Source organism: Maylandia zebra, linkage group LG3 (assembly GCF_041146795.1).
Source record: "Maylandia zebra isolate NMK-2024a linkage group LG3, Mzebra_GT3a, whole genome shotgun sequence".
Classification (NCBI taxonomy): Eukaryota; Metazoa; Chordata; class Actinopteri; order Cichliformes; family Cichlidae; genus Maylandia; species Maylandia zebra.
Genome location: NC_135169.1, coordinates 72,653 through 99,605, shown reverse-complemented (window position 1 = coordinate 99,605; position 26,953 = coordinate 72,653). Strand labels below are relative to the sequence as shown.

General features: G+C 40.0%; 4 protein-coding genes and 1 long non-coding RNA gene across 7 annotated transcripts; 1 reads left to right on the top strand and 4 right to left on the bottom strand.

Moving 5' to 3' along the window:
- Positions 1–2,260: 2,260 nt before the first annotated feature.
- LOC143416907 (Fc receptor-like protein 4) lies at positions 2,261–5,231 on the bottom strand. The gene is made up of 6 exons (XM_076882580.1): positions 5,122–5,231; positions 3,794–3,829; positions 3,413–3,670; positions 3,088–3,333; positions 2,815–3,003; positions 2,261–2,666 (listed from the first exon to the last, which is right to left on the bottom strand). The coding sequence occupies exons 1-6, from the start codon at positions 5,150–5,152 to the stop codon at positions 2,563–2,565; spliced, it is 864 nt and encodes a 287-aa protein (XP_076738695.1). The 5' UTR covers positions 5,153–5,231; the 3' UTR covers positions 2,261–2,562.
- A 287-nt stretch (positions 5,232–5,518) lies between these two features.
- LOC143416906 (low affinity immunoglobulin gamma Fc region receptor III-like) lies at positions 5,519–13,435 on the bottom strand. Of its 2 annotated transcripts, none has more exons than XM_076882578.1 (7): positions 13,279–13,435; positions 12,268–12,303; positions 11,802–12,074; positions 11,477–11,722; positions 11,205–11,390; positions 9,622–9,723; positions 5,519–6,498 (listed from the first exon to the last, which is right to left on the bottom strand). In XM_076882578.1, the coding sequence occupies exons 1-7, from the start codon at positions 13,307–13,309 to the stop codon at positions 6,455–6,457; spliced, it is 918 nt and encodes a 305-aa protein (XP_076738693.1). In that variant the 5' UTR covers positions 13,310–13,435; the 3' UTR covers positions 5,519–6,454. The 2 variants fall into 2 exon arrangements, with proteins under 2 accessions (XP_076738693.1, XP_076738694.1); XM_076882579.1 differs by having other exon boundaries at positions 11,802–12,049.
- Positions 13,436–17,327: 3,892 nt separating this feature from the next.
- Positions 17,328–22,235, bottom strand: LOC101481270 (butyrophilin subfamily 1 member A1). Its single transcript, XM_076878172.1, has 3 exons — positions 22,168–22,235; positions 19,278–19,616; positions 17,328–18,454 (listed from the first exon to the last, which is right to left on the bottom strand). The coding sequence occupies exons 1-3, from the start codon at positions 22,220–22,222 to the stop codon at positions 18,357–18,359; spliced, it is 492 nt and encodes a 163-aa protein (XP_076734287.1). The 5' UTR covers positions 22,223–22,235; the 3' UTR covers positions 17,328–18,356.
- Positions 20,190–24,270, top strand: LOC143414235 (uncharacterized). Its single transcript, XR_013094731.1, has 3 exons — positions 20,190–20,271; positions 22,554–22,599; positions 24,213–24,270. It is a non-coding gene; the product is annotated as an uncharacterized LOC143414235 (long non-coding RNA).
- On the bottom strand, positions 23,750–26,729 carry LOC143414232 (butyrophilin subfamily 2 member A2-like). 2 transcript variants are annotated; one of them, XM_076878177.1, is made up of 3 exons: positions 26,624–26,729; positions 24,538–24,873; positions 23,750–24,299 (listed from the first exon to the last, which is right to left on the bottom strand). In XM_076878177.1, exons 1-3 carry the CDS (start codon positions 26,691–26,693, stop codon positions 24,262–24,264), a joined length of 444 nt encoding a protein of 147 aa, XP_076734292.1. In that variant the 5' UTR covers positions 26,694–26,729; the 3' UTR covers positions 23,750–24,261. The 2 variants fall into 2 exon arrangements, with proteins under 2 accessions (XP_076734292.1, XP_076734290.1); XM_076878175.1 differs by lacking the exon at positions 26,624–26,729 and adding an exon at positions 26,106–26,202.
- Between the last annotated feature and the right edge of the window lie 224 nt (positions 26,730–26,953).

Below are 26,953 nucleotides of genomic sequence, written 5' to 3'. Positions count from 1 at the left end.
ACACATGCTTTCAATTGTGTAATTTAAGTGATCTAGTAGCTCTGCTTTGGAAGTTCAGTTCATGCTAGAAATGAGTTTTGGAGTTTGTACGTGTTTTGTCTCTAGGGGCCACCGCATATATTTATATATAAACATATATAAATAAAACCACTTCTTTTTTTACATTAGTAATTCCTTTTGTGCATAATTTTATATTATTGTTAATAATAAATAAATTAAAGCAACAAAACAACCTGAAGAGCCGGTTCGGAGCCGAAAGAGCCGGCTCTTTTTAGTGAGCCGAACCGAAAGAGCCGGTGATCTAAAAAGAGCCGGAAATCCCATCACTACTGCCGTGGCATGTTTACAATGGGATTTCTGCTCCTGAACCTCTGCGCACAGCGTCTGCAAATCTGTACGATTTACGACTTGCAGGCTGTACGAAGTCACTTTCATCTTTACGCAGGACTGTAAGCTGTCGTCTGTGAGGTGTGAGCGGGGTTTGTTTTTAACATAGTTCACGGTGGAGCTGCTGACATAATGTGGATCCGAAGATCCATAATTGGCCTACCTGGGGTCGAAAGTCTCGATAAATGCACGGCGTTTCGGCGGGTACACCGGGTTCCGCAAGTGTGACGCTTATTTTGAGCGATGAAAAAATAATAGAATATAATTTTATTTTTATATTTCCATATCACAATAATCTTCCAATTTATAACTACAAGTTAAAAAAGAACTAACATCAATAAAATACACTTCAGCTAAATACTTTTAATTTATTTTCCCAAACCACACGGAGCCGCACTATAAGGACTAAAGAGCCGCATGAGGCTCCGGAGCCGCAGGTTGCCGACCCCTGCCCTAACCCAGTGATGCAATCATTGACCTCATGACCCTACATAAACAGGAAGTACTGGGGCGGCCCTTCCCATATACCTGTCTTAAATATAGGACCTGAATGAAAAACATGGACAAACATGGTAAGTATAACCAAAACAAAATAAAGACACATAATTTAACCGGACATTTGCCTGTGAGCAGAAGAAAATTCAAATGATTAGTAGTGTTTGCTTTAAAAAACATACACATGGATGTAATGGATGTAACTACTGCTACCACAAACAAACCCGGGATAGTGTGTGTTAAGCAAAGTTACACCAGCAATGTCTAAATTAAAGCATTATGGGTGACTGTAAAATAACAAGAAAATAAATCATCAGTATGGTTAAGTAAATGACTTCATGCCTAAGCACTTTGTCACACAGATTTCCATCAAATGTTTTAAGTCTGTTTCTGTCCTGCTCAGCTCTGTGCAGCTTGAAGTGGTTTATCCTTCATATGCCTGAGTTGTGAGTTGATTCATGGTGTGGTTTGGTTAGCCTAGCTTAGCATGATGGCTGTAAACAGGGTGAGCAGCTAGCTTGTCTCTGTCCACAGTCAAAGATAAAGAGCAGCTGTACCTGGGCCTCTTTGTTTATCCATAACTGACGTCTTCAGCTGGTTCACGCTCTGCAGAATAAAACATTTAAATTACTGCAGATGATTTTTTATGCAGCTTCATGAAGAGATTATTTTAATAAACCACAGCAGCTTTTTACAGTTTTCTCATTTTCACACCTCTGCTGTGAAACACAGACTGACCACAGAGCTGCATCTTCTTCTAATGCAGACTGACACACTTCACCACAGAGCAGGAAGCAAACATGTTCTCACAGCATGAACACTATTATTAGACAAACCAGAACACCCTGCAGTCTCATCAGACTTCAGACTTCAGACTGTAGTTAAACTAAAATCTAATTTTTCAACATGTCAAGTCTCAGAAAATAACAGATTATTTCAGATTTAGAATGAGGCCTGAAAAAAAAAATGTTTGAGTCACATGAAAATGAAAAGCCAAAGGGTAATTTTTAAATAAAAGCAGTGAACAACATTGGGATAAGTTCCTGATGTAATTAACATTCACTTTGAATGAACTGATGGTCTGTTTTTAGAGTTTATTGAAATGCTTTTCCAGATGATATCTCCATGTTCCTTTCTGTGTTTAAATGAGCAGCTCTGTGTTGAAACAGCTGCAGCTGAAGTGTTTTCTTTCTATCAGAAACAGGATGCTGGACGACTGCAGAGCTGTTAGCTTCAACCACAGACCACAAACACACAGTCCAGCTCACAGTGAACAACACTCAGTAAGTACAGAGTTAAATACACATGTGACCACACTTATTTAAATGTAATGTTTTACTATTACAATCCACATTTATACATTGCTGATCAATTCAATTCAATTTTATTTACACAGCGCCAAATCACACCAACAGTTGCCTCAAGCATTCATGCCATCCCTCACTCTGTAATGTCCTGATAATCCATCTTATCAGAGACAGAACGATCTACATGAAGATCAAGATCATACTAAACTCAGTCTGAAATGTTTGAAGAGAAAATGTGTTCATCATTATTCTGATGATGCACATTTTCATGTTTCTTGTTTGTACAATATTTTCATTCCTAGTTCCCACAATATAAATATTCACAAAAATTCAATGAAAAGCAAATCTAACCACTCAGCAGACATGTTGAGTATCAGAATCTGCTTGGTCTGACTGGCTGTGGACGATGTGATAGCTTGATAATATTGTACACGACATGAGTGATGATGTCATCTTTTCCAGCTTCTTCTTGATCTGCTGAAATTTTCCAAAATGAAGAATAACATAAATTAAATATCTAAACAGAGATTACATTTAACAAAGTTGTTACTGTGGTCATCATGAATGTGAACTTTATTCTACTAAACAAACTCAGACATGAAAGATCAGGAAGTCTGAGTCTCACCTTCAGGTTTCCTGTGAACAAATCGTCTCACCAGCAGAACCAGTAACACTAGTAGAACCACAACACACACTGATCCAACACATGACAATGCAGGAAGAAGATAGGAACCAGGAGGAGAGGTGGATGAAGGTGGAGGTGTGGATGTAGGTGGAGGTGTGGATGTAGGTGGAGGTGTGGTGGTGTGTTCCCCTAAAATAAAGCAAACAGTCATTAAGTTGTCGTCACATTGTGAATGTTGAAAGCTGCAGAAACACAGACAGGTGAGTGTGTCACCTGTGACAGTGATCCAGCTGGATGGAGACTCTCCATGACCGCTGATGTCACACTTGTAGAGGCCTTCATCAGACCTGGAAACATGCTGGATGGTCATGTGACCTGTAGGCTGCTTCCTGATGAGGGAGCCATCTTTATAGAAAGCAGCTGGGAGGTTGGAGGGAGTGGTCTTTGTTTTACAGAGCAGAGTGACGTCATCTCCCTCCATCACAGGGAGGACAGGACTCTGCAGGATCACTGATCCACCTCAACACAGAGACAAACTACAGCATTTCATCCATTTACACACAGCTTCATCAACACTAACTCCACACACTCAGCTTACCAGTGACTGTCAGGTTAACCATGTTACTGATGGGACCCTCTCTGGACTCACACCAGTAAACTCCACTGTCAGACGGGTAAACAATGATGGTACATGAAGAATTAGCTGATTTTCCCCACTGATCACACTTCGTCCTGTTTTCAGTGCTTGTGTTTCTCCTCAGAGTCCATCCAGCAGAGCTGTCGTCCTCCTCACAGCTCAGAGACATAAAGTCTCCTTCAAAGAACTGAGAGCTGCTGGGACTCACAGTCAGACGAGCTGTGAGGGTTAAAATGAAAAACTGATGATCTGTTAGACTTTACATTGTGAAACATGAACCCAATCAGGTCATATCAGTGAGCATTTCTCAGGTTTAAACTGTGACAGAAGAAGGTTACTGACCTTGGTTTGTTGTGCAGCTCAGCAGTGAGATCAGAACTAAAGAGAAATGACACTCAGGTTGATTTGAGGTGAACATAAAGAACAAATCTACACAAACAGCTGACAAACATGTAGAGAGTTGAAAATAGCTCTCTAGTAAAATCTGGTATCAGAAATAAACTGGGGAAAACACCCCCCCCCCCCCCCCCCCCCCCCAAAGGTTTTGGTTTTTGTTGTGATTGTATTTTTGTACCTGTCATTTAAAGTGGTATCCTACATTACGCATTACGCACAGTGGTATCGAGTAGCGTTTTGGGGCACAGAGGCAGAATAAACCTTCCTGTTGTGAAGCTGACATCAGCTCAACGCGTGTCCCTTTTTCTATTCTTTATCACAGCACCACACGTTGTTGAACAGGAAACCAGTTGCCCCTCTGGTCATCATCTTAGGGAGGCAACAAACACACAAACTCATTTCTCTGAAATATCTGCTCATTTTCAATGTAAAGCCAGCAACAAGTTTAAAAATATTTGGTTGAAGATCTCTTTATCCATTCTATCTGACTTGAGGCAGAGAGAGAGTTTGAGCTTATCCCAGCTGTCAGCAGGTGCTTCTGGCACAGGTCCTCAAACTGTGACCAATCTGGCCTGCTTGACAGCTTTGCAAAATGTGAAGCAGGACATAAATCTTTCGACTTTGAACTGTATTTTATGTTTTCCAACGTTTCCTGCTGATAAACACGTCACCATAGACATTCATACTAGCCCAAACTATTTAAGTTGATCAATTAAATGAAAAAAACATTCCTTGTGTTCACTGCCTACTTAAGAAAAATAAATCTTCATCATTAATGATGATCAATAATCTTCATCAATCAACAAAAATGTCTTAATGTCAAAAATGCCACAACATCAACTCTTTAACTGAAGACTTTTCTTCTACGGGGCTGTGGCTCCCCACACCCTCTAGCAGATCATTACATGAAGGAACCTGTTGTCTGTTTGTTTTGTAGGTTTTTGTTTTTTTGCCCTTTATCACCGTTCCTCTTCCCCGCTGTTTTTCTTTCCCTCTTTCTTTCTTCCTGTTATTTTCTCCAGTCAAGTCTGTCCCGTGTTTAGCAAGTGAAGATAAAAAAATAAATAAAATAAAAGCAAAGGTGAATCAAATAGACCAATAAGGCAAGGCTTGGATGGTCCATTTGGTAAAGTAAATCCGTTGGGCATCTTTCTTTGCCTTTAGACAATAATTCAGCCTGATTTGTTTTTCATGTCTTCTCCTCCATCATCAGTTATCAGGAGAGCAGACAGTCAAAGTACAAGAATTCAAACAAACACAGAGATTCTACTTACAGAGCAGACACAGCACAGATGTTTCCTTCATCGTCCTTCTCACTCATTTGAGCTTTTTTTCATTTCTGTCACTGACACCAAGTAAAGCCCGCCCTCTTCCTCTGAGCACCAGCTTTCTATTGGTTTTTAATGTGGTGGGTAATAGCCTATCATGTGTAAAAGTATATTTTTAAAATATAAAATTTTTAAAAAACCTGTCTCGTCCACCATGAATGTAAATGAAAAGGCAAAACTAATAAATGTACACACTGTTATAAAGTATTTTAATTTGGATTTCCTTATATGTGTAATTGGATATTTATCAGTTCACAAAGGGAAAAAAAGATATAATAAAATATAATCATCTAATGTCCTCTGCTCTCAGTGATCTGTAGTTTGGTTGATGAACAAATCCATGTCCATGTAGTTACGTCCCCCTCAGTGAGAGAGGCAGATATGAGCTGAAACACAGGAATCAAACCAGGGACGCTGCTGTTATGGAGCTGAACTGGAACCATTCAGACACTGAGGCCCTCTGAACACATTTTAATTACAGCTGTGCAGAGACACACTGATGACTGACTGGAACACTATGATTCACATTTTACATGAACACCATCCTCACACATGGTTTATATGTGGCCACTAGAGGGAGATGTTGGACTTTAAATGCCTCGCAATGATATTTCTTCAGTTTTGTTTTTTCTGAGTGACAAAAATTCAGATGTTTTTGTTTTTTAATTCACTATACATAAAGTTAGTTTCCATAGAGGCATCATTGAGTTCCAATACTCAACCGTACTAAAACACTTAAATAATTTTTTGAGAACAAGGTCAGACACAGTGACTCCAAACTTTCCAGTGTTTTAAGCAGCAAACAAAGTGTTAAAGAAGAATCTACATCTCACAGATACAGATACAGATATTCCCATTGCAGTTTTAAACCACTGAACGATGTTCCTATTTCTTTAAGTCTGCGGTTGTGGTGTAATGTTTTCTGTTTGTTTTCCCCACTGAAGAGAGGAGTGTAGCAGTTAACCACAATCAGACAGGAACAACTCAAATGTTCCATCTGACACCTTGGTGAAACCCACAGAACCACACGAGGAAAACAATCGAGAACTTTGTTTATACAAAAAGACAAAAAAGATAAAATAAATATAAGTGGAAATGGTGATGACCGCAAATATATAAACATACTTATTTTCTTATTGTTGATTTTACTGTAAAATACATATTTAGATAGAGACAAAAGACATAAAACATATAAATATCTGTTGATGTCCTCCGGTCTGAGGTGCTGGGGGGACCAGTTAGAGACCAGCAGCTGGATGTCAGTGGTTGGACTGGTGGACTACTTCAGTGAAGAGTAGACAACGTCTGGCTCTGGTTTAAAGTCTGAACACAAACACACACAGTTCAAACAACAGGAAACATGATTACAAGCTTTGTAGTTCAATCAAGACCTCCAATCTCCACCTCTCTGCATCACACACAGTCCCAGTTCAGACTTTACTGGGAACCAGCTGAGATGCAAATCACGGAGCTTTTTTAAGGTAAAGTTAAGGCTGAATGACACACAGAAATGTTTGTCTCAGACTTGAAACCAACTCTGCAGTCTTTGAGCATGCCCAACTCTTAACCACATTTCACACCTTGCAAAATGAACACAAAAACCTAAAGTTAAACTGTTACATCACAGTTACTGTAAGCTGTAGTTGATGAAATGATACAAAGGATACACAGTGTTTTCCATTTCCCATCCATTTTTAAGATAATCAATAAAAATGTTGTGATCTGCTGCGTGAAACGCTACAGTTTTGTGTAAAAGAAAGCACCCATGCCCCAATAAAGCAGCAACAGGAGCAGATTTATTTAAACAAGTTATGTTTGTTAAATTGCCATAATACACACTGCATTTGAGGGTTGGTGGCAGGATGTTTAGCACTGTTACCTCACAGCAGGAAGATTCTAAGTTCAATTCCACCGTCCGACTGTGGTCTTCCTGTGTGGAAGTTTAAAAACATGCACTTGTTGGGGATAGGTTAATTGAAAGCTCTAAATCAGACAGACTGGCGACCTGTCCAGGGTGTACCCTGCCTCTAGGATAGGAGGATTGATAGTTAGTAGTTGGTTTTATTATCTTTTTATTTAGTTTCAAATTAATTTTAGTTAAAGTCTGAGATAAACTGGTTGCTGGCTAACAGTGCAGTAAGAGAAAATATTCCAACACGAGAATGACCCTAAGCACGCTGCAAAGACAACACTGTGGTGGCTAAAGGTCAACTCTATGTTATAGGGCATTCTAGCCAGAGCCTAGACTTGGAACAATTTAAATATGGTTTTCCCCAGATAATCACCATCCAACCTGAGTCACCTTGAAAGGATTTACAATAACAATGGCCTAAAACCCACAAATGCAACCAAATACCAATACATAATGGCAATCAGAGTGCTGTTGCCTAGCCTGTAAACATCTGTGTGTTCCCATGGATACGCCTTCCCAGACCATCACTGACACACCTCCAAACCAGTATTGCTAAACTGGAGGAGGTCAGGCCCAAGGCTCACCCTTATAAAGTCTGTTTCTGATTGTTTGGTCAGAGATATTCAAACCAGTTGCCTGCTGGAGGTCCGTTTGTAGTTCTGACAGTGCTCGTCCTGTTCTTTCTCACACAAAGGAGAAGATTTCTTCAAACTTTAAAACGATGCCAGGCCTTGGAGAACATGAGGATGTGAGTTGGCTAAGTATTTGACCTTAACCTTCATTATTAGTGTCTTGACTTTGAAAATACATTTCAAGAAAAAATATTAAATAATAAATCATATGAAAGGACCTTAATAGAGCTGCACAACACATTGTTTATTCTTTAAATACAACAACTGCAAGTTCTTTTAGTTTTTATAGATAATAGAAGCCAAAGGTTTCAACCAATTCTGTTCCAATCATATGGGTAAAGAAAAAAAACTATACAACTCTAGTATGCAAAGGTCAAAAATCAATGTGTGGTTACAAAAACAGGCTGATGTCAGCATATTGTTATAAAAAATCAGAAAACATTAAAGTGTTAGTATAGCCTTTGCTCTTCAGAGGGTTTTGTTAATACGGAAGTTACAACATTTATAATTAGCGGCAGGTTCTCACTGTTTTCTATTTTCACTTCTTAAAGTCTCTGATGAAAAATACGTGAGTACAGAGACCTCGTCTGTGTGAAAGCAGTGACCACAGAGCAGCCAGTTTCTGTCAGTGTCGTCTAACATACCTCACATAAGCGCACAACTCATTTTCACAACATGAACACTGTCAACGGCCAAACCAGAACTTTCTGTGGTGAAGGGTTTCATCAGCTTCAGACTAGAACTACACAGGAACGGGAAGTAGCAGCTGTGGTTTTACATGAACAACTTGAAGCCAGATTAATGCGTTGTGTAAAAGGCTGCTTGGTGTCTTTAGTCTGTCTCTTTGTACATATCATATTTATTCACCCTGAAAGTTGTTTGTGTATCAACTCCAGACAGAACACCCATCTGAGCCTTATCTGGGCTACCTCTAGATTTGTAGCTCAGTTATTACACTGCCAAACGTCACATCAGGGGGCTGACCCATTTAAGGTGTATGTGTGGCCCTAAAGATGACTGCTAATGTGTCATATTTGAGCCAAACAAAACAGAAATATTTTGTGTCTCTTTTTTATTCCTTAATTTCAGGTGGTGTGGGACAGTGTTTGTGGAGGTGGGGTTTCGGTGTGCACTATGGGCGTGAAAGCTGCAGAGAGGCATGTAAGACTGTAGCGACTGCTCAGATATGGGTTTGGTCTTTCAATACATTTGGCCTATATTGTATTAATTCACTTCTTTACCTTTGAGTACATTTTTATAATTTTTTCACCAGAGTTAGAAAAACATAAAGAATTGCCTGATAAACGTATGCACAAGGCAAAATAGACACAACTACTAAATGAGCTGTTTACAAGTAGAAACTCCTCACTGACATCTGGCAATGGAAAATCAAAAGTATCCATTCAAATGAAGTGTGCGTTGTAGGTCACGGATATATCAATATTCCTCACGTTTCAGGCTGTGAGAGAGGTCTTAGCTAAATTATAGAGTTTACCTGAGAGTATGCTAACACAGAATTGCCGGATGTTGATTGGCTGTTTTATTGTGTTTAAATCTACATACTTCCTGACTCAACAGGATTGTTTTTAACTGAGGTTTTAAATATTTGACCTCCATTATTAAAGTGGACAAACTGATAGATTATAACTTGAGATTTTAAATTGCAAAGTTATGAATCACACTAAACATGTGATTCCTCAATATCGCTGTGTCCTTTAATTTCAAGTAATACACTTCCGCTGCCTCTGATAGAAACGATCAAACACTCAGCCATGTTTTTCTTTAAAAGATTATTTTTGAGCCTATCACAGCGTGTTAGCATTCTAATGTTAGCGTGTAGCCTGAACTAAACCCTGTGTTAAAGCTGTGAAGAACCGTGATGGCGAGAAAGAGCAGCTGTACCTCTCATCTTTGACTTTTTTTCAGTTTCTTTGACGATGATGATTTCTTCATAACTGACATCTTCTGTTCTCACCGTTGAATCCACTGCAATTGAAACCCTCCCTGTACACAAAGCACACACAAAAGTCGTAATTGCAACTGGTCGTACACTTCTGCTACTGTAGAACTCTTCAAACCAAAAGCATGTGGATCATTGATTTTAATTTACATTTAGTGTCTAGATGAATAAAGTTTACACTGAAAACATGATTGATTATCATCAGGGGACTGCATTTAGTCAACATTTTAGAAAGTCACAAAACTAGAAAATAACAAACATAAAATATAGATTCAGAAGGGGACTAATAATAGTAATCAAGGCACCCAAAGCACTTTACAATGTCACTATTCATTCACACACTGGTGGAGGCAGCTACAGTTGTAGCCACAGCTGCCCTGGGGCAGACTGACAGAAGCAAGGCTGCCATATTGCGCCATCGGCCCCTCTGGCCAACACCAGTAGGCGGTAGGGTAAAGTGTCTTGCCCAAGGACACAACGACCAGGACACAGAGCCCGGGGATCGAACCGGTGACCTTCCGGTTACAGATGCGATTCCCAACCCCTGAGCCACGGTCGCCCTGACTAATGGAATACAAGTAATTATAAACGTTTCTAAAGAAGCCATATAATGCATTTAATGCAAAGTTAAAAGAGAAAGTTTAATAGTTTAGTTCAGTGACCAAATTTCAGTTAGAAAAATTATTAGTAATTACAATTTCTCTTATATTGTTTTAATACTAAGAGCTCTGTGGAGCAACACCTACAGGTGACTTTTTAAAAAGACAAACAGGAAACTATACGACTGCAGAGCTGTAAAATTAACCACAGACCACAAACAGACACTCAAGCATAGTGTAGACTCAGTAAGCACAGAGTTAAACTTTAAAGACAGATTCCTGATTTCGATGTCTACATGCTTATTGTTTTCTACTTTTTCCCACGCCACTTAGAGACTCTCATTTTTAGAGGGGCACCAGCACTACAGGTCATTCTAGTGGTAGACTTGTGAAGTGGTCCCTGGCCCCAAAGCTCTTCAGGAGTGCATTTTTAGTTGTTCCATCAATATTTAGTAGAGCTTAACTACTGTACGTGTGTACTAGCCAATGCAAACATGGTGAACTATTATATAAGAAACTATTACCTAAGAAACATGAAAAAGGAACACAAAGACACCGTAACCATGGGACAGAGAGGAATGACTCGATCTACAGTAAATATTCCACCATCTTAAATTCTATTAACACTGATGGTGACACAGGCAGCTGTAGCTGAACTGGACCGCTAGACAGACTCTGTGCTCTGGAGATTTTTAAAGCATTTAAATTTTATTATCTCACAATAACTTTGGATTTCTCTTTAGTTCATTGTGCTATCACACTGTCCAAGAAGTCTGCTCTAGATTTGGTGACTGAAATTCTACGATGTTGTTTGGACGTTACCAGGTACCTGTGATTCACCCACAGAAAATCTCCTTGCAATTACACACACACATGATGTAAATCATAATTAATGTGTAGATTAGTCTGACAGGTCTGAGTCTCACCTTCAGGTTTCCTGTGAACATATCTTCTCACCAGCAAAACCAGTAATACCAGTAGAACCACAACACACACTGATCCAACAGATGACAACACAGAGAGAACAGGAGGAGAAGGCGATGGAGGAAGAGTGATGGAGGTGGAACCAAGAGGAGGTGTGGATGTAGGTGGAGGTGTGGTGGTGTGTTCCCCTAAAATAAAGCAAACACAGTCATTAAGTTGTCGTCACATTGTGAATGTTGAAAGCTGCAGAAACACAGACAGGTGAGTGTGTCACCTGTGACAGTGATCCAGCTGGATGGAGACTCTCCATGACCGCTGATGTCACACTTGTAGAGGCCTTCATCAGACCTGGAAACATGCTGGATGGTCATGTGACCTGTAGGCTGCTTCCTGATGAGGGAGCCATCTTTATAGAAAGCAGCTGGGAGGTTGGAGGGAGTGGTCTTTGTTTTACAGAGCAGAGTGACGTCATCTCCCTCCATCACAGGGAGGACAGGACTCTGCAGGATCACTGATCCATCTCAACACAGAGACAAACTACAGCATTTCATCCATTTACACACAGCTTCATCAACACTAACTCCACACACTCAGCTTACCAGTGACTGTCAGGTTAACCATGTTACTGATGGGACCCTCTCTGGACTCACACCAGTAAACTCCACTGTCTGATTTGTAGGTATTGGTGATGTTGCAAGAACAATTCGCTGAACCAACTGTTGTTCCCCACTCAACTCCACACTGAGTCCTCTGTTGTGTGCTTGTGTTTCTCCTCAGAGTCCATCCAGCAGAGCTGTCGTCCTCCTCACAGCTCAGAGACACAAAGTCTCCTTTAAAGAACTGAGAGCTGCTGGGACTCACAGTCAGACGAGCTGTGAGGGTTACAATGAAAAACTGATGATCTCTTTACTTTTGTCAGATCTGACATAGCTGTTAACATGGTGCATTGCTTAATTTTTCATTTCCCACTTCTATATCTGCGATCCATTGTGAAACATGAACCCAATCAGGTCATATCAGTGAGCATTTCTCAGGTTTAAACTGTGACAGAAGAAGGTTACTGACCTTGGTTTGTTGTGCAGCTCAGCAGTGAGATCAGAACTAAAGAGAAATGACACTCAGGTTGATTTGAGGTGAACATAAAGAACAACTGCACACAAACAGCTGACAAACACACAAACTCATCTCTCTGATATATCTGCTCATTTTCTATTAGATGTCAGCAACATCTTTTAAGTACAGTTTTGTTGGCAGAGGTATGAAAATGCGCAGGAAAATCTGACGTGCATGGCAAACTTCACCAACGACATTTAGGGAGGAATAAACACACATCAGCCTTCGGCCATTTTTGATGAACGCATGAACCCCCTAGAGCGCACTAACTTTATTAACAGCCACACAAATGTAAAGCACACATCAAACATAAATGAACCATTTGACTGTCTCCATAATTGAGAGCATTTTCTCTTCTTATTTCAACAAGTTTGGACAACAAAAGACTAACATTCACACCTACAGTCAGTTTACAATCACCAGTTAACCAAACATGTCTTTGAACTGTGAGAGGAAACCTCCACGGATGCTAACCACTACATCTCTGTGACACCTGTACTGTTAGATATGATTTAGTAACCTTTCCTTTTTATTATCATTTAATAGCATTCAAGCTTTTATTTTATATTTGTTAGTGACATAAATGTATCCATAGTTTGAACTCATCATGCTTTTTATATAAAAAAACAGCTATTAAAGTGATCATTATAATTATGAGCAAAAATTACAGTGTGATTATATACAAACTCTCCACTACATTTAGATAACCCAGCAAAGTCATGTGTCCACTGTGCAGCTGTGTTGATATAATGAGTGAATGATTTGATCTTTTCACTGCCTGCTGTGTTTCCTCGACTCCTGAGCAAAGATAAAGAGTCAGTTCAGACCTGCAGTTGGTCCTCGTGGTGTTTGAACTTGAATTCAGCCTGATTTGTTTTTCATGTCTTCTCCTCCATCATCAGTTATCAGGAGAGCAGACAGTCAAAGTACAAGAATTCAAACAAACACAGAGATTCTACTTACAGAGCAGACACAGCACAGATGTTTCCTTCATCGTCCTTCTCACTCATTTGAGCTTTTTTTCATTTCTGTCACTGACACCAAGTAAAGCCCGCCCTCTTCCTCTGAGCTCCAGCTTTCTATTGGTTCAAACACAGAGGTGAGAAGTATTTCCTTTCCATGTAGTGGACCTTCCTCTATTGGTTTATTTGTGGGGCACTGGTGTGGGACTGACTTCTTTTCTTTGTGGAAAGTAAAGAATCAATTAAGAGAAAATATAATTCAGTATATTTTTTTCAGACTTCTTCATTCATAAATCCATGTACATTCATGCACAGCTCCCAGTTTAGATCTGGGAGACAAACACCCTACTTTTAGGAATAGGCTTAAAACTTCCCCTTTTGATAAAACCCACGATTAGGGTTGGTTCAGGTGACTCTGAATTCTTCCCTAGTTACTGTAACAGACTTAGTCTGTTTTTCTCCTTCTTTCATGTTTATTCACCTCTTTATTTAATCATCATTTACTATTTATCTCTTACTCTCTTCCACACCATGTTTTTTTTAATCTTCCCCACATCACCCCAACCAATCAGGCTGCCCCTCCCTGAACCTGATTCTGCTGGAGGTTTCTTCCTGTCAAAAGGGAGTTTTTCTTTTCCACTGTTACCAAACTGCTTGCTCATAAGGGGTCATAAGGCTGTTGGGATAGTCTCTGTTTTCTTTGTACTGTTGTACTTGAGACAACTAACAACACACTATATATATATTGTGTATATAAATAAAAATGAATTGAATTATGCATATCTCTAAAACCAGTGCCACTAGACAGCTCAGTGGTCTCTTGTCTTCAAAAGAAAGTGCATGCATAAGGTGGTGCATGAGGTGGTGCATGAGGTGGCAACAATAATTTCGCTCAAGTGAAGGAGTTTGGTCTGTGGTAGGCGAGGTTTCTTGTTTGTTGCTGCATTTCACAGTCGCCTCGGGTTTTTGTGAATGTCAGGGGGCTGGGTCTGCATTTTGAGTGTATTTTGTATTTTTTGATTCCTCGTAATGTTAAGTTCAAGCGTATTATTAGTATGTCTTAGTTAGGTTTTGTTTAAAGTTTCGTCCAAGCTCCCTTGTTTATGTGTCGTATTCTGTTCTATCTGTATGATTTTTTGTTATGTCTGTGTATCGTCCCCTTAGCTGTTTTGATGTTCCTGTTGCTGTGTATCTTTTGGTCTCCCCAGGCTGACTAGCCAAACAGCAACTTGCCAGGGGGCTAGCCCAAAGAGCTTTACATATCCAGTCATCCACCCATTCACACACCTTTTCACACACTTGTGATGGCAAGCTACATTGTAGCCACAGCTGCCCTGGGGCGCACTGACAGAGGCGAGGCTGCCGGACACTGGCGCCACCGGACCCTCTGACCACCACCAGTAGGAGAAGTGTCTTGCCCAAGGACACAACGACCGAGACTGTCCAAGCTGGGGTCAAACCGGCAACCTTCTGATTACAAGGCGAACTCCCAACTCTTGAGCCACGATCGCCCCCAAGCTGTTGCAGCTCCTTCTTAAATCCATCACTTTAGGGTACAGGCAGGAAAAGGCCCACCTGGTGCTGGAACTGAAGAATTCAGGAGACCTGCTCATCGGGAGTGCCAAAGTTCCCATTTGTACAGGTCATAAATGGAAGCCACAGGAAGAGTTAGGTCATGCCATTTCCGATCTACGGCATGAAGACTTGTTAGGGCCATTTAAACCAGTCACAACCACTGCCCTGGGCTTAGGACCAACGTTCTGGTCTAAAACCACCACGAGAAAGCAGTAGGCTATGGTGGTGGATGGGATAACCAGACGGGACCTGGACTGCTTCCATGATAAAGGTTATATCTCAGGGCAACCCAGGAGCCTGGACAAGATGGGATGATACTATTAACTAGAGATGGACCGATCCGATATTACGTATCGGTATCGGTCCGATACTGACCTAAATTACTGGATCGGATATCGGAGAAAAATAAAAAATGTAATCCGATCCATTAAATATCACGAAAGCACCTCACAAAACTTGCAACACGCCGTAACTCGCCTCAGAACGTTAGCAGTCGGAGCAGTATGCATCACGTGATAGAGCGGCTGTGGCATGCGGGACCTGTCGGTGGTCTGGATAGCATGTGGAGCTTCGCTAGCAACCCGCATTTCATCTCCGACAAAGTTATCCCCGAGAGAAGTAAAGCAAGTGTGTAAGTCCATCTCTGAATGTTTGTAAAGCATTCCTGCGTTAAGCTTAACAAGCGATATATGGAGCGACTGCCTCTCCTGCTGCTACTTCAATCATGAAACTGCTTAATGATCAGCTGATCGGCTTTTCTGTCGCGAGTCCGTCTCTCTTGTTTGTTTTTGGTCCACTTTGCGCCAGAAAGAGGAAACCAGAAACAACAGCAGCACGTTTAAGCTTGATAAGCTGTTGTTAGAATGTATTTAATATTACTTTCTACACCAGGATCTTTTTCTACGTAGCTGACGGCTGGTAACTGTGCAGGGGCGGATCTAGCAAAGTTTAGCCAGGGGGGCCGATAGGGCATGAACAGGGAAAAGGGGGCACAAAGACATACTTTTCTTTCTTATTCTCATTTAAAATGTCTAGCTTTTAATAAATAATTATCTGACACCCAAAGTTTTAATTTGATGTAAAATGAATAGAAGTCAATTACTGTATATAGTAACTATTAAGTCTAATATATATACCCTAGTAAGCTATAGTACTTTTTACTTTGGAAAGGTACCATCTGTGCAGTCTGCAATTTTGTTGAAGAAAGATGTTGAATCTATTTAATATTTCTTGAAACATAATTGATTTCTGTTCATTATTTTTCACACTGCATCAAATTAAGGTTGATTACGGCGATTAAGCATCATGAGGTGGCGCGTGAGGGGTGGTTCCTTATTTTTTATTTATTTATTTTTGTTGTTGCTGGGAGTTGGAACCCTATTAGTTAGGTTGCTTAATATTTACGCTAAGTACTCTTTAAAATACCAGAATAGGGAGGATGGTGTAGGTTTAAGTTTATTAGATTGATCAGTATTGCTGAACTATGAAATATTTTTTTTGCATACAGGTATAACAGAATAGCTTTAGTGTAGTTGTTGTTTTAAACTTGAGTATGAACTTATACAAAATGCAGCAAGATATTTAAAAAACAGTTTTGTTGATTAAAAAACACTATATCGGATTCATATCGGTATTGGCAGATATCCAAATTTATGGTATCGGTATCGGACATAAAAAAGTGGTATCGTGCCATCTCTACTATTAACTCATTCACTGCCATTGACGTCTATAGCCGTCAATTGCAGTGAATGAGTCAATGGGTTTAACTCATTCACTGCCAATGGCTGGCAGTGAATGAGTTAAAAGGTACATCACCTAGGCAGACATGTGGAGGACACCACACTCCAGACCTGTTTCAGGTGGTGCCATGATCAAATGCTGACAAATCTAACTGAGATCCTGGAGAGCTGTAAGGTAATACCAAACTGCATGCCAGAAGCATCCAATCATACGCAAGCAGGATTTTTGAAGCCTTGCAGCACGAGTCAACCTCCTCTGAAACGGATGAGTCTTTTCACACCATTCAAAGAGTGGCAGATGTTGGTAGACCTCAGGAAACAACAGGCCTTCCAGAGAGAGGTCTTGATAATTACTCTCAAGCCAGACATTGTCATGTGGTCCAAGGCAGAGAATAAGGTCCTGTTTTTCGAGTTGACCATGAAACTGTAAGGATCTGTGTGAGTGTCTGGTGTTTCTCCACAGGCTTTCTATGTTCAACTTTGTCCGCCTTCTGGACGGAACCCTCCTTCCTCACCTTGCCCTACTAACCTAATATCCATCAACAACAGTCAGCAAGGCTGTATTTAAGACCAGTTCGTCAGCTACCTCATGGTGGTAACCAGGCCTCATTGCTTCATGTTTATGCTTTCTACTTACCAATGATAATTTTCTCTATAGTTTCTGTCATCAAGCCACCACTTTGCTCACCTGCAATTCATTTCCCCAGACGCTGGTAATCTTTGCACAACTCTCTGCAATCTAATCTTTCGAATCAAAACAGCTCACAATTTGTACCTGCCTGTCGTTTCCTCTTGAAAGTCAGGAAAATAAAGTTGGAACCACATCACTAACCTTTCACACTCAGTTACTCTCCCCAGAGTACACCCCCACAACCTTACAAGCTGTACATTTATATGATGACTGTAACTGGCACTGACTAATAATTGGCCAGGAGGTCCGCTTCATGATCATTAACATGCAGATTTTAATGACTGATCTGAGAATAAACAAGTCACTTAGATGAGTAATGAAACATTCTTCCCACTGAAAAAACAAACAAACATCTGGATGAAGAAAAAATCTAATTTCTGGTACAAAAATAAATCATTTCTTTCAGAGTACAGAGTGCAGATTAACAGAACACCATGAAAGGTAATGAGCAGCAACTGAGTTTTAAGGTGTCTTTATCAATTCATGATGTCTCTTAAACATTCCATCTTAAAGGTCACAGGTGCAGGAAGCTTTTCAGCATCACTGTATATTCAGTCACCAGGGCGATCGTGGCTCAACAGTTGGCAGTTCGTCTTGTAATTGGAAGGTTGCCGGTTCAAGCCCTAGCTTGGGCACTTTCGGTCGTTGTGTCCTTGGGCAAGACACACCGCCTACTGGTGTTGGCCAGAGGGGCCGATGGCGCGATATGGAGGCCTTGAATGCAATCCATTATTATTATAAATGAAGACTATATTTATTCTTTAATGAGCAGAAAAAACTACAAATTATGTAAACTGTTTCAGAAGTAGTGTCAACACACTCAGCTGACTGCAGGTTTCCCCATAATGACTGAAACCATGGTGGTTTCAGTCATTATGCAAATGTACTGTTTATAAGATTGGATGACCAAACGTTTCTCCCACTGAAAACGCTACGTCCAGATGAACAGAATCAACTTTTGCGATTATTAATTTGTCGATTCTCAGATTATGTTTTCTTTTCACATTTCAAACATGCTGCAGTTCACTGAGAGGCTGAATCCTGACGCTGTGATCACTTCATGTTCTCTGTGGATCAAAAAACAACTGCAGCAGCAACAAGAAGCATAGCAGGAACTGATAGACCAGCTGCCAGTCCACCACATCCATCTTTCCCAAGTCCTCTTGGCTGACCTGCAGGTGAGAAACAGGTGTGAGGTGTCAGCTGTCAGGTAGGTGCACAAAACAAAGCTCTGCAAAGACAGGCTTTCTCTGCATTAGTTTAAAAACAAAAAAAGGCTTTCTTTAAATTAGAATAAAAAATACATTTCAGACACCAGTTGGAAAAAAAAGGTATGATGATGACGGTTAAATGTCTCTGATAAGAAGGACTTTCTGCTTCAGGCTCTGAGCATGCTCACATTAAAACAAAAAAGGGGCGTGGCATTTTATGGATCACATGACTCTTTAAAATTTAAGAAGGTTGTCATACAGTAATCAGGTAGGGGTACTTTGATGACACAAACTTTAAGTAGGAGCAGGTCATGAATATTTGGTACTGAATAAATAAATGGACATGAATAAACGTATTATTATTCTACATTGTATACATTACACACACTAGAAATTATTAACCTGACCAGTGGTGGGCAGATTGATCTAAATGTTGATTGTGCTGAGACAGCATTGGTTATTGGTATTGAATCGATTGGATCAATACTTTAGCTTGTTTCTCTCTTAAGTTCAGGACGTTGCTCCTGTTAATTAGGTGTTAATTACCACATTACTGTGTCCTGATGTTTCATAAGCAAAAGAAAACAACAGAATTCTGGGACTTTTGTTTTTCTTTTTGGGAGTTGCATACCAGGTTACAATACAGATTTCACGGTAAAGCATAATTCAGACGTCATGTGAACTTTGCTCTCCCGTGGTGTGTTTAGCTGTCCTGTGGTCACGTGAGTTAGTATAACTGAGCAGAGCCATGCAGGCTGCCAGGTATTGAACTGTACTCACTCACCTGGAGGATCAACACTCAGTGTGACAATGCAGACAGGATCACTGTTCTTGTTGCTTGTCCCTTTCTGGACGACACGACACTCGTATGTTCCAGTGTCATTAATCGTCACATCCTTCAGAATCAGAGACACGTCTCCATCCTTCATCTGTCTGTCCTGCAGATCCACCCGGTTCTTAAAAGATGGATGCTGGTTGTCTGGATCAAAACGCCCATCCCGGTGCACATAAACATATTTTGGCTCCAGGTCAGCTCTGCTCCACTCTACCGTTAAGATGTTGTTGTTTGGAACTCGACATGTCAGAGTGACGTCCTGTCCTGAGTCAGCTGTGATTTTCTGCCCTGAAGGAGGAAACAACACAGAGCAGAGAGGTTAAAGGTCAAAGTGTAACTGTTTAACTCTACAGCACACAGTAAATCTGTCTATACCATCAGTCTATATCACAAACATAACTCTTACTGGATCATAAACAATGCTGAGTTTGAAGGTAGTAAACAGCAACACTGCAGGTGGTGAAATGTTCACTGATGAGATCTTATTCAAACACACATTTATATTAATGTACAAACCTTTGATCAAATAGCAGAAAACCTGTGCAGATCTTATCAGAAGATAACTATCAGCTCTGATCAGGTGATACATTGTATTTTCTAATGTAGTTTAACTCATAAAATAACAATTTACATGAAGTTTAATACAACCTTTAAAACCTCATTAAAGATGATTATTTCATCATTTATAAAACGGTAAAATAACTGTTTGCTAAACTTTAATTCAAAACCCAATGAGCCTTTATTAACAATGTTATAGTAAGGTAACACCGACTCCTATCTTAGTGTGCTTCCTCTTCACTCAGTATAGACCTCTCTGCATTTAATTATTTGTTATTATTAATCTCTGGCTCTCTTCCAGCGTGCCTTGGTCCTATATCTTCCTCTTCTCAGCCCCAACCTGTCACGAACGATGGCCACCTCCCTGACCCTGGTTCAGCTGGAGGTTAGTTCCTACTAAAAGGGAGTTTTTGCTTCCTACTGTTGCCATAGTGCTTGCTCATTGGGGGTTATATAATTGTTGAGGTTTCGCTGTATTAATGTGTGGTCTTGAGCTTACAATATAAAGCAATTTGAGTTGACTATTGTTGTGATTTTGCACTATATACATAAAATTGAATTGAATTAAATTTGTATGTTCTAAAGATTTTTTTTTATTTGAATAAAATCTTAAACTTCAGAAATGGAAGCAGTAGGTTATGGTTATTAATTTAATTAAAAACTAAAAGAAGAACAATCATCCACACTGTGCGCTACACGGCATTAAATGTGTTTACTTTACTTTCCAAACGATACAACTGTTTTTTCCTCTTTATTCTCAGAACGTGTTCATACCAAATCAATGAAAATGAATATATGGATAATAAATAAATGAATATATGGATAATAAATAAATGAATATATGGATAATAAATAAATGAATATATGGATAATATTACTAAATTGCTGCGATTCTTGTCTTCTTCAGGTGCGTTCACACCTGTAGTTCATTTACTCTGGTTATGCGTTTTAATAGCCCCTCAAACCTGTTAATGTTCTCGTGTAACAGTGTCGTAACTGTGCTAATACCACCTTAAATATGTCAGGAAGGGAGACAAAGCTAACGTTTAAAGACAAATTTAAAATCTGACGTCTGCCAGCGTTTGGCTGGTCAGTAGAGGAACTTGATGAGTGTCGTACAGGAAAATCGAAACCGCAAATTTGGAACCCGCCAAGGAGTAAATGGCTACAAAAAACAACACTGTGATAGCGGAGTCTGACGAAAGGCCACAGACCAAGCAGCAGGTCTATTCCTGCCTCCACATTTAGTGTCTTATGCTGGGCAGACACTGTGTGATTTTTTCAGTTCAGCTCCTGCTCAAACTGTACGATTGCATCGCAGGGGTTAGAAGTTCATAGGTCACGATGCAGGTCTCACACTATACGACCCGATGCTCTGATGCGACCTGAGTGCTCACACTGTGCCTCCATAAAATCAGTTAGAACAGACTATAACCCTCCCTTTCTCTCTCTGTCTTTCACTCACACAGACACACCACCACCATCAACTTTGCTAAATTGCTAATGAAAAACATTGACCAGGCAGCTGTGATTGAGCAGCAATGTAGATCCAACTATTTTCACGGTTGCTGTGGTCGTGATAATTTTGTGAGGCCACATCGAAAAGGCTCGGATGAGCTTTCCAAAGTTCTACAAGTTGTGCCTCCATCGCTTGTGTCCAGATCACACGCTGCACTGCACGTGCTGCTCCGTCTGTTCACTGGGTTTGCGCGTGCGCAGTGTGAGACGCTGCGGTGACATCACGGCAGACAAGATTTCAAACAGGTTTGATTTTTTTATGACCAAGCGATTACTGATCGGGAGCTGGTCGTGAGGTATTAATCGCTTCTCGTTACGCCACGTACACTACACGATGCACGACACGAAACTAGGGCCGATCACCGGTCGCACGACTGAAAAATCGGCTCAAAATGAGCCAAAGATCGCACCGTCTATGCTAAATGTTGACAAGCATGCACACTGGGTTGTAAAGGAAAACTAGACAGTGAACATTTCTTAAGAAATTTTAAGTGTGCCTATGCTACTGCAGTTTTCAGAAGACATCAGGATGTATGTGGTTGGAGCAAAGAAAACACTAGTCGATCCGAGTAGGTACTAATTGAAAAAGCTTATCGCGTCCATGTGTTCGGACCCTTCATTCATTCTTCATTCACGGAAAGTTATTCAGCTAAAACCTGCACCTGAGTGCGATCTGCACAAGCGACCCAATCGTGGAGGTAAATGAAGCGAAGTTCAATTTAAACGCAGTAAACGCCGCTTGTGTGAAAACACTCTGTGATACCTGAAGCTGCAGACAGCAGAAGACAAACGCAGACGTAAACCGCAGCATGAGCCATAGCATATTCAAAATGCCCGCTCTCTGACAATAAGCTCCCGCTTATTGGCGGTTGTCAAACAGCAAAATTAAAATAAAAGCATTACCGCCACCCACTGGTGTGGAGTGTGGAACGAAATGGCCAAAAAAAATAAAAATTCCTCACAAACAAATGAGTCCACATTAAAAACCAAAATATGTCCTGATAACTTTCACTTCCAAGCTTTTTGATCAACTGACTTCTTTCAGCATCATATTGTTGACAATGCAATAAAACATGTTCTATTGTTTCCTGTCCTCTGCTGCACGTGTATGTGAGATAAAACCCATATCCTTCTTTGTTTGTTCAATAGTGTGAAATCCACGACTGCATCAGGAAGTATCCATGGTGGTATGTAGGTAGGTAATCCTACTGTTTGACTCATGTTGATCTTGTCCAGATTAAGTTCAGCTACTTTGTGTCCCACTGTCCACCTAAAGCTCAAATTCTCTTTTTCCCAGCAGGATTAGATTAGGTTAGGTTAGGATAATTCTTGTTGGATGATCTTGACCATGTCCTTGTAGACTTGCCCAGTAATGCGCGGAGATGCGCGGTTGCAGTTTCTAGAGTGGACTTATGTATCTTTAAAAAAAAAAAATCTTTATTAAAAAATTACAAAAACACAAACGCTGTCTGCAACTCTCGTAGTTTAAGGATTGCATTACAATAAACAAATAAAGTAGAAAAAACTAAATAAATACTGAACCCTAAACTACAAAAAATGAGGACGTTCTCTTGTGTGAAGAATCTTTTAGAATTATTTGTTAAGAATAAAAGAGTTCTAAAAGTTCCAAAAGAATCATTTATTTCTAAGATGCCACACAAATTATTTTTGCCGGTGTAAAAAACAGTTTTTCCACCACAAGACAGAGGACCACAGGTGTAAAACTCCCCCCCCACCCCCAGTCAAACAAACTGATGTAAAACAGTTATCACTAACACTAATGGTTGACCTTTGACCTTTAAACTTTTATTAATATCTTTAAAACAAAATCAGCACAAATGTTTGACATGTTTTGTATTTGATAATTATATTATTATAATTTATATTCAATGTTAACTGTAGCTAGGCTCAAAGTATTAATGCTATCTTATTTTAATAAATAACACTGTTACATGCAAAACAGGGTGACAAGCTATTACTTTAGGGTGGCACACACCACCCCTGTAGAACCGCCCCTGCTCAGTTACTTTCTGAAAGAATGATGACATGACTAATTCTGTTAGTGACGGTGACGCCTAGTATATGTGTCTTTCTGGCTGCTGTTACAACCAAATTTCCCCTTGTTGGAGAATTAAAGGATTATTCTATTCTATTTAAGCTTGGATCAGCTGAACTCTACGTGGTGGAAATGTCTTGTGAAGCGTGGGTGTCACTCTGTCAGAGTCAAGAATACTGGACTTAAAGGTGCTGAGCGTCACGCCAAACTAGAAACTTCTACATCATCGAGTGTTGGAGGTCATCGCTTAATGAAGCCACAAGCACAACATAAGGGTCTGAGCCGGAGGTCATCATGTCAGGCATCTTTATTCTTCACCTGAGCCTAAACTCACTGGAAATGAGCCTGAAAATGCTCACATATCGAATGGGTGGTGTTGAACACAGTCACTGGTTCAACATGTCAGAAAACATCAGATTAAAGAAATTACATTAAAAAAAAGACAGAATTAGTAAACATTAGTAAACATTAGATATTAATACAAGTAAAACTTTATTAACAGTTAGAAAATGAAGTTCATTGAAAAGCTAAAGAAAATAAATGAACAGTATCTGAGCAGCTTTATAAATGTTAAAGCAACAAACCTTACATAACATTTCATAGAGAAAACATCTGATGCTGCTGTAATAAAAACACTGTAGTAACTATTGTTATTCAGGACTTACTCTCTGCCTTATTTGTACTTGACTTACAGATGAATCACAAGAGGCTGGTTTGAATTCTGATCTGATTGTTCTTTATGTTTCCTGCAGATCACCAAAACAACAAACAGACAGACTTGCAAACAGTCCATTATGTCCTCTAATTCCCTCCATCCTCTGTGTGTCCTCCTGGCTGACCTGCAGGTGAGAAACAGGTGTGAGGTGTCAGCTGTCAGGTAGGTGATGAGTGAAGAACAGAACAGAATCCATTTCCTCTTCAAACTGCTGTCAGACATTATCTACTGCACTCTGATCACATCACTCAGACCAGCTGCTTTCTACAAAGTCTCATCAACAACATCTTTAGAAACAAACATCAACAACCAGGAAGCAGCTTCACCTCTGATCACACACACACTCAACTCTACTCACTCACCTGGAGGAACAACACTGAGGTTTATGGTGCAGATGAGGTTCAACCAGGCCTCTTGGTTTGATTCTCCCCATGCAACATAACATCTGTATGTTCCAGTATCATTAATTGTCACATTCTTCAGATTCAAAGACACGTCTCCATCCTTCATCTGTCTGTCTTTCAGATCCACCCGGTTCTTATAAGCTGGATTCTGGTTGTCTGGATCAAACTGACCAATTTGGTAATAAAGGAGGTTCCAAAGGTCTTTGCTCCACTCTATGGCTACGATCTTGCTGTTTGGAGCTCGACATGTCAGAGTGACGTCCTGTCCAGACTCAGCTGTGATGTTTTTCTGGTCTGAATGAGGAAACAACACAGAGCAGAGAGGTTAAAAGTTAAAGTACAACTGTTCACTTCTACCGGAGTCAATCAGATTGAGAAGCCACACACACACATACACACAAAAACACTGCTTTTGTGTTCATCACAGAACATTAGACAACATAGACACATAATAGTTACGGGATAATATAAAAAAACATATTCCTCATGCTGATGATGAGGGTCTGTTGAAGAAAAGATTGGCTTCAGAAAGCTTCTGTTAAGCAAAAACAAAAATACGAGATGTGCTGAGTGGACTGTACTGAATGTGCCACATAATGTGGAGATTATTTCTTTTCATATGTAATTTCCTCTCAAGTTTGAGCTAGATTTCTGGTAAATTTGATGTTGACTGTGTCAGTTTTTACACGATTAGAAATAGGGGTTATACTACGTCTGTAAACCAAACAAACAAACAGGGCGATACTTTTTAATCCTCTTCATCTCAGAGGAAATAACAGTTTGGTTTCTAATAGTGATGGGTCCAGCAACACTGACGCACCGACGCATGTATCAAGCTCACCCAGCGATGCCCGTATCGGTGCGTAAGTCGCTTTAAGAAAAAGTCACGTGATCGATACAGCTGCTGTCTCGCTCATTGCCAACGCACCAAACTGTGTTTAAAAGGTACCGCATCCGCATCTAACAATGGAATGAGTCGCCACCAAAAACCCCCACAAAATTACTCTCGCAAAGATAAAAAAAACCCAAAAAACATCTCTCTATAACAAAATGGACCCTGAAATAAAAAGAAATGTTTCTGCTGTGTGGGATCACTTTGATCTTTTAACTGCAAATAATATAATATAATAGTTTGTCTTTGTTTCAGTGTAATCTATCAGAACAGGAAAACAGCAATGTGACTTGAAGTGTAAATTATTTATTTCATTTGATGCAGGTTAAATGTTGCATCTGTTCTGCGGAGCTTTCTTACACAAACAAAAGCACCTCCTCAGTGTTCAGGCATTACAGAGCCAAATATGAAAATGAGGAGACAAACACACTGAGAATGAACACAGGTTGGCCTATATTGACACTGAACTGCTTTATCGTCATTTCTTTTATTAATATGCGTTTTATTATTTTGAAATCAAGCATCTAAGAAGACTGCTCTGGACCAGGCAGTCCTGAATTTTATTATAAAGGACTGCCAACCCCTTAGTATTGTGGAGAGAAACATTCCACGATCAGAGGATCCTTTAACGTACCGGGGGAATAGGAAGACCTCTTATCAGAACCTTTTCCACCTGGCTTTACAGTTTTTGTGTACCCCAGCTTCATCTGTTCCTGTGAGTTTTCCAAAGCTGGAGAAATGGTGTAAAAAAAAAAAAAACGCAATAGACTGAATGCAAAAACATTCGATAAACTTATTTTTCTGAATAGAAATTTATATTACATTCACAATACTTTCATTTTAATTTTCACTTAATGTCTTTCACACTATATTTTAAAGATGTCTACAATATTTGCAATATAAAAGATATAAAATGATTCCATGGACAGTACAATACCTTACAGTGTATAAGTATGACTAGGTCATTGAATCAGTGTCTGTTGTGAGTCTCAAGTAAGTTGCCTGCAATGATATTTAAGGTCCAGCAGGTGTCAGTATGGAGCAAAACAGCAAAACTGTGTCGACACAGTATCGACACAGTTTGGGGAATGTGCTGAAACGCTTCACGAGGCCTCATCTACCCATCACTAGTTTCTAAAAGTTAAATCTCACCTGCAGAGACAAACGCGAAGACACCGACAAACATTAAACAGTAGAGTGACGCAGCTGTTCCAGCAGCCATTTCTTCTTCTTCCTCTTTCAAGTTTAACGGTAGCTTGCATCCAAAATTGTTGCATTACTGCCATCTCCTGGCTTTTAATCTTCCGTCACTCCTGAGTCCTCAGATCCTCTTGATGAGCATTCCTCAAAAAACGAAAAACCACCTCTTTCCCTTCACCATGACTTAACTTATCAACCACTTGTTCAAACGTAAGTTCCCTTCCACCACTCATTTCACCCCTCATCACCCTCCTGTGACTTGCATACTTCCTACAACTAAGA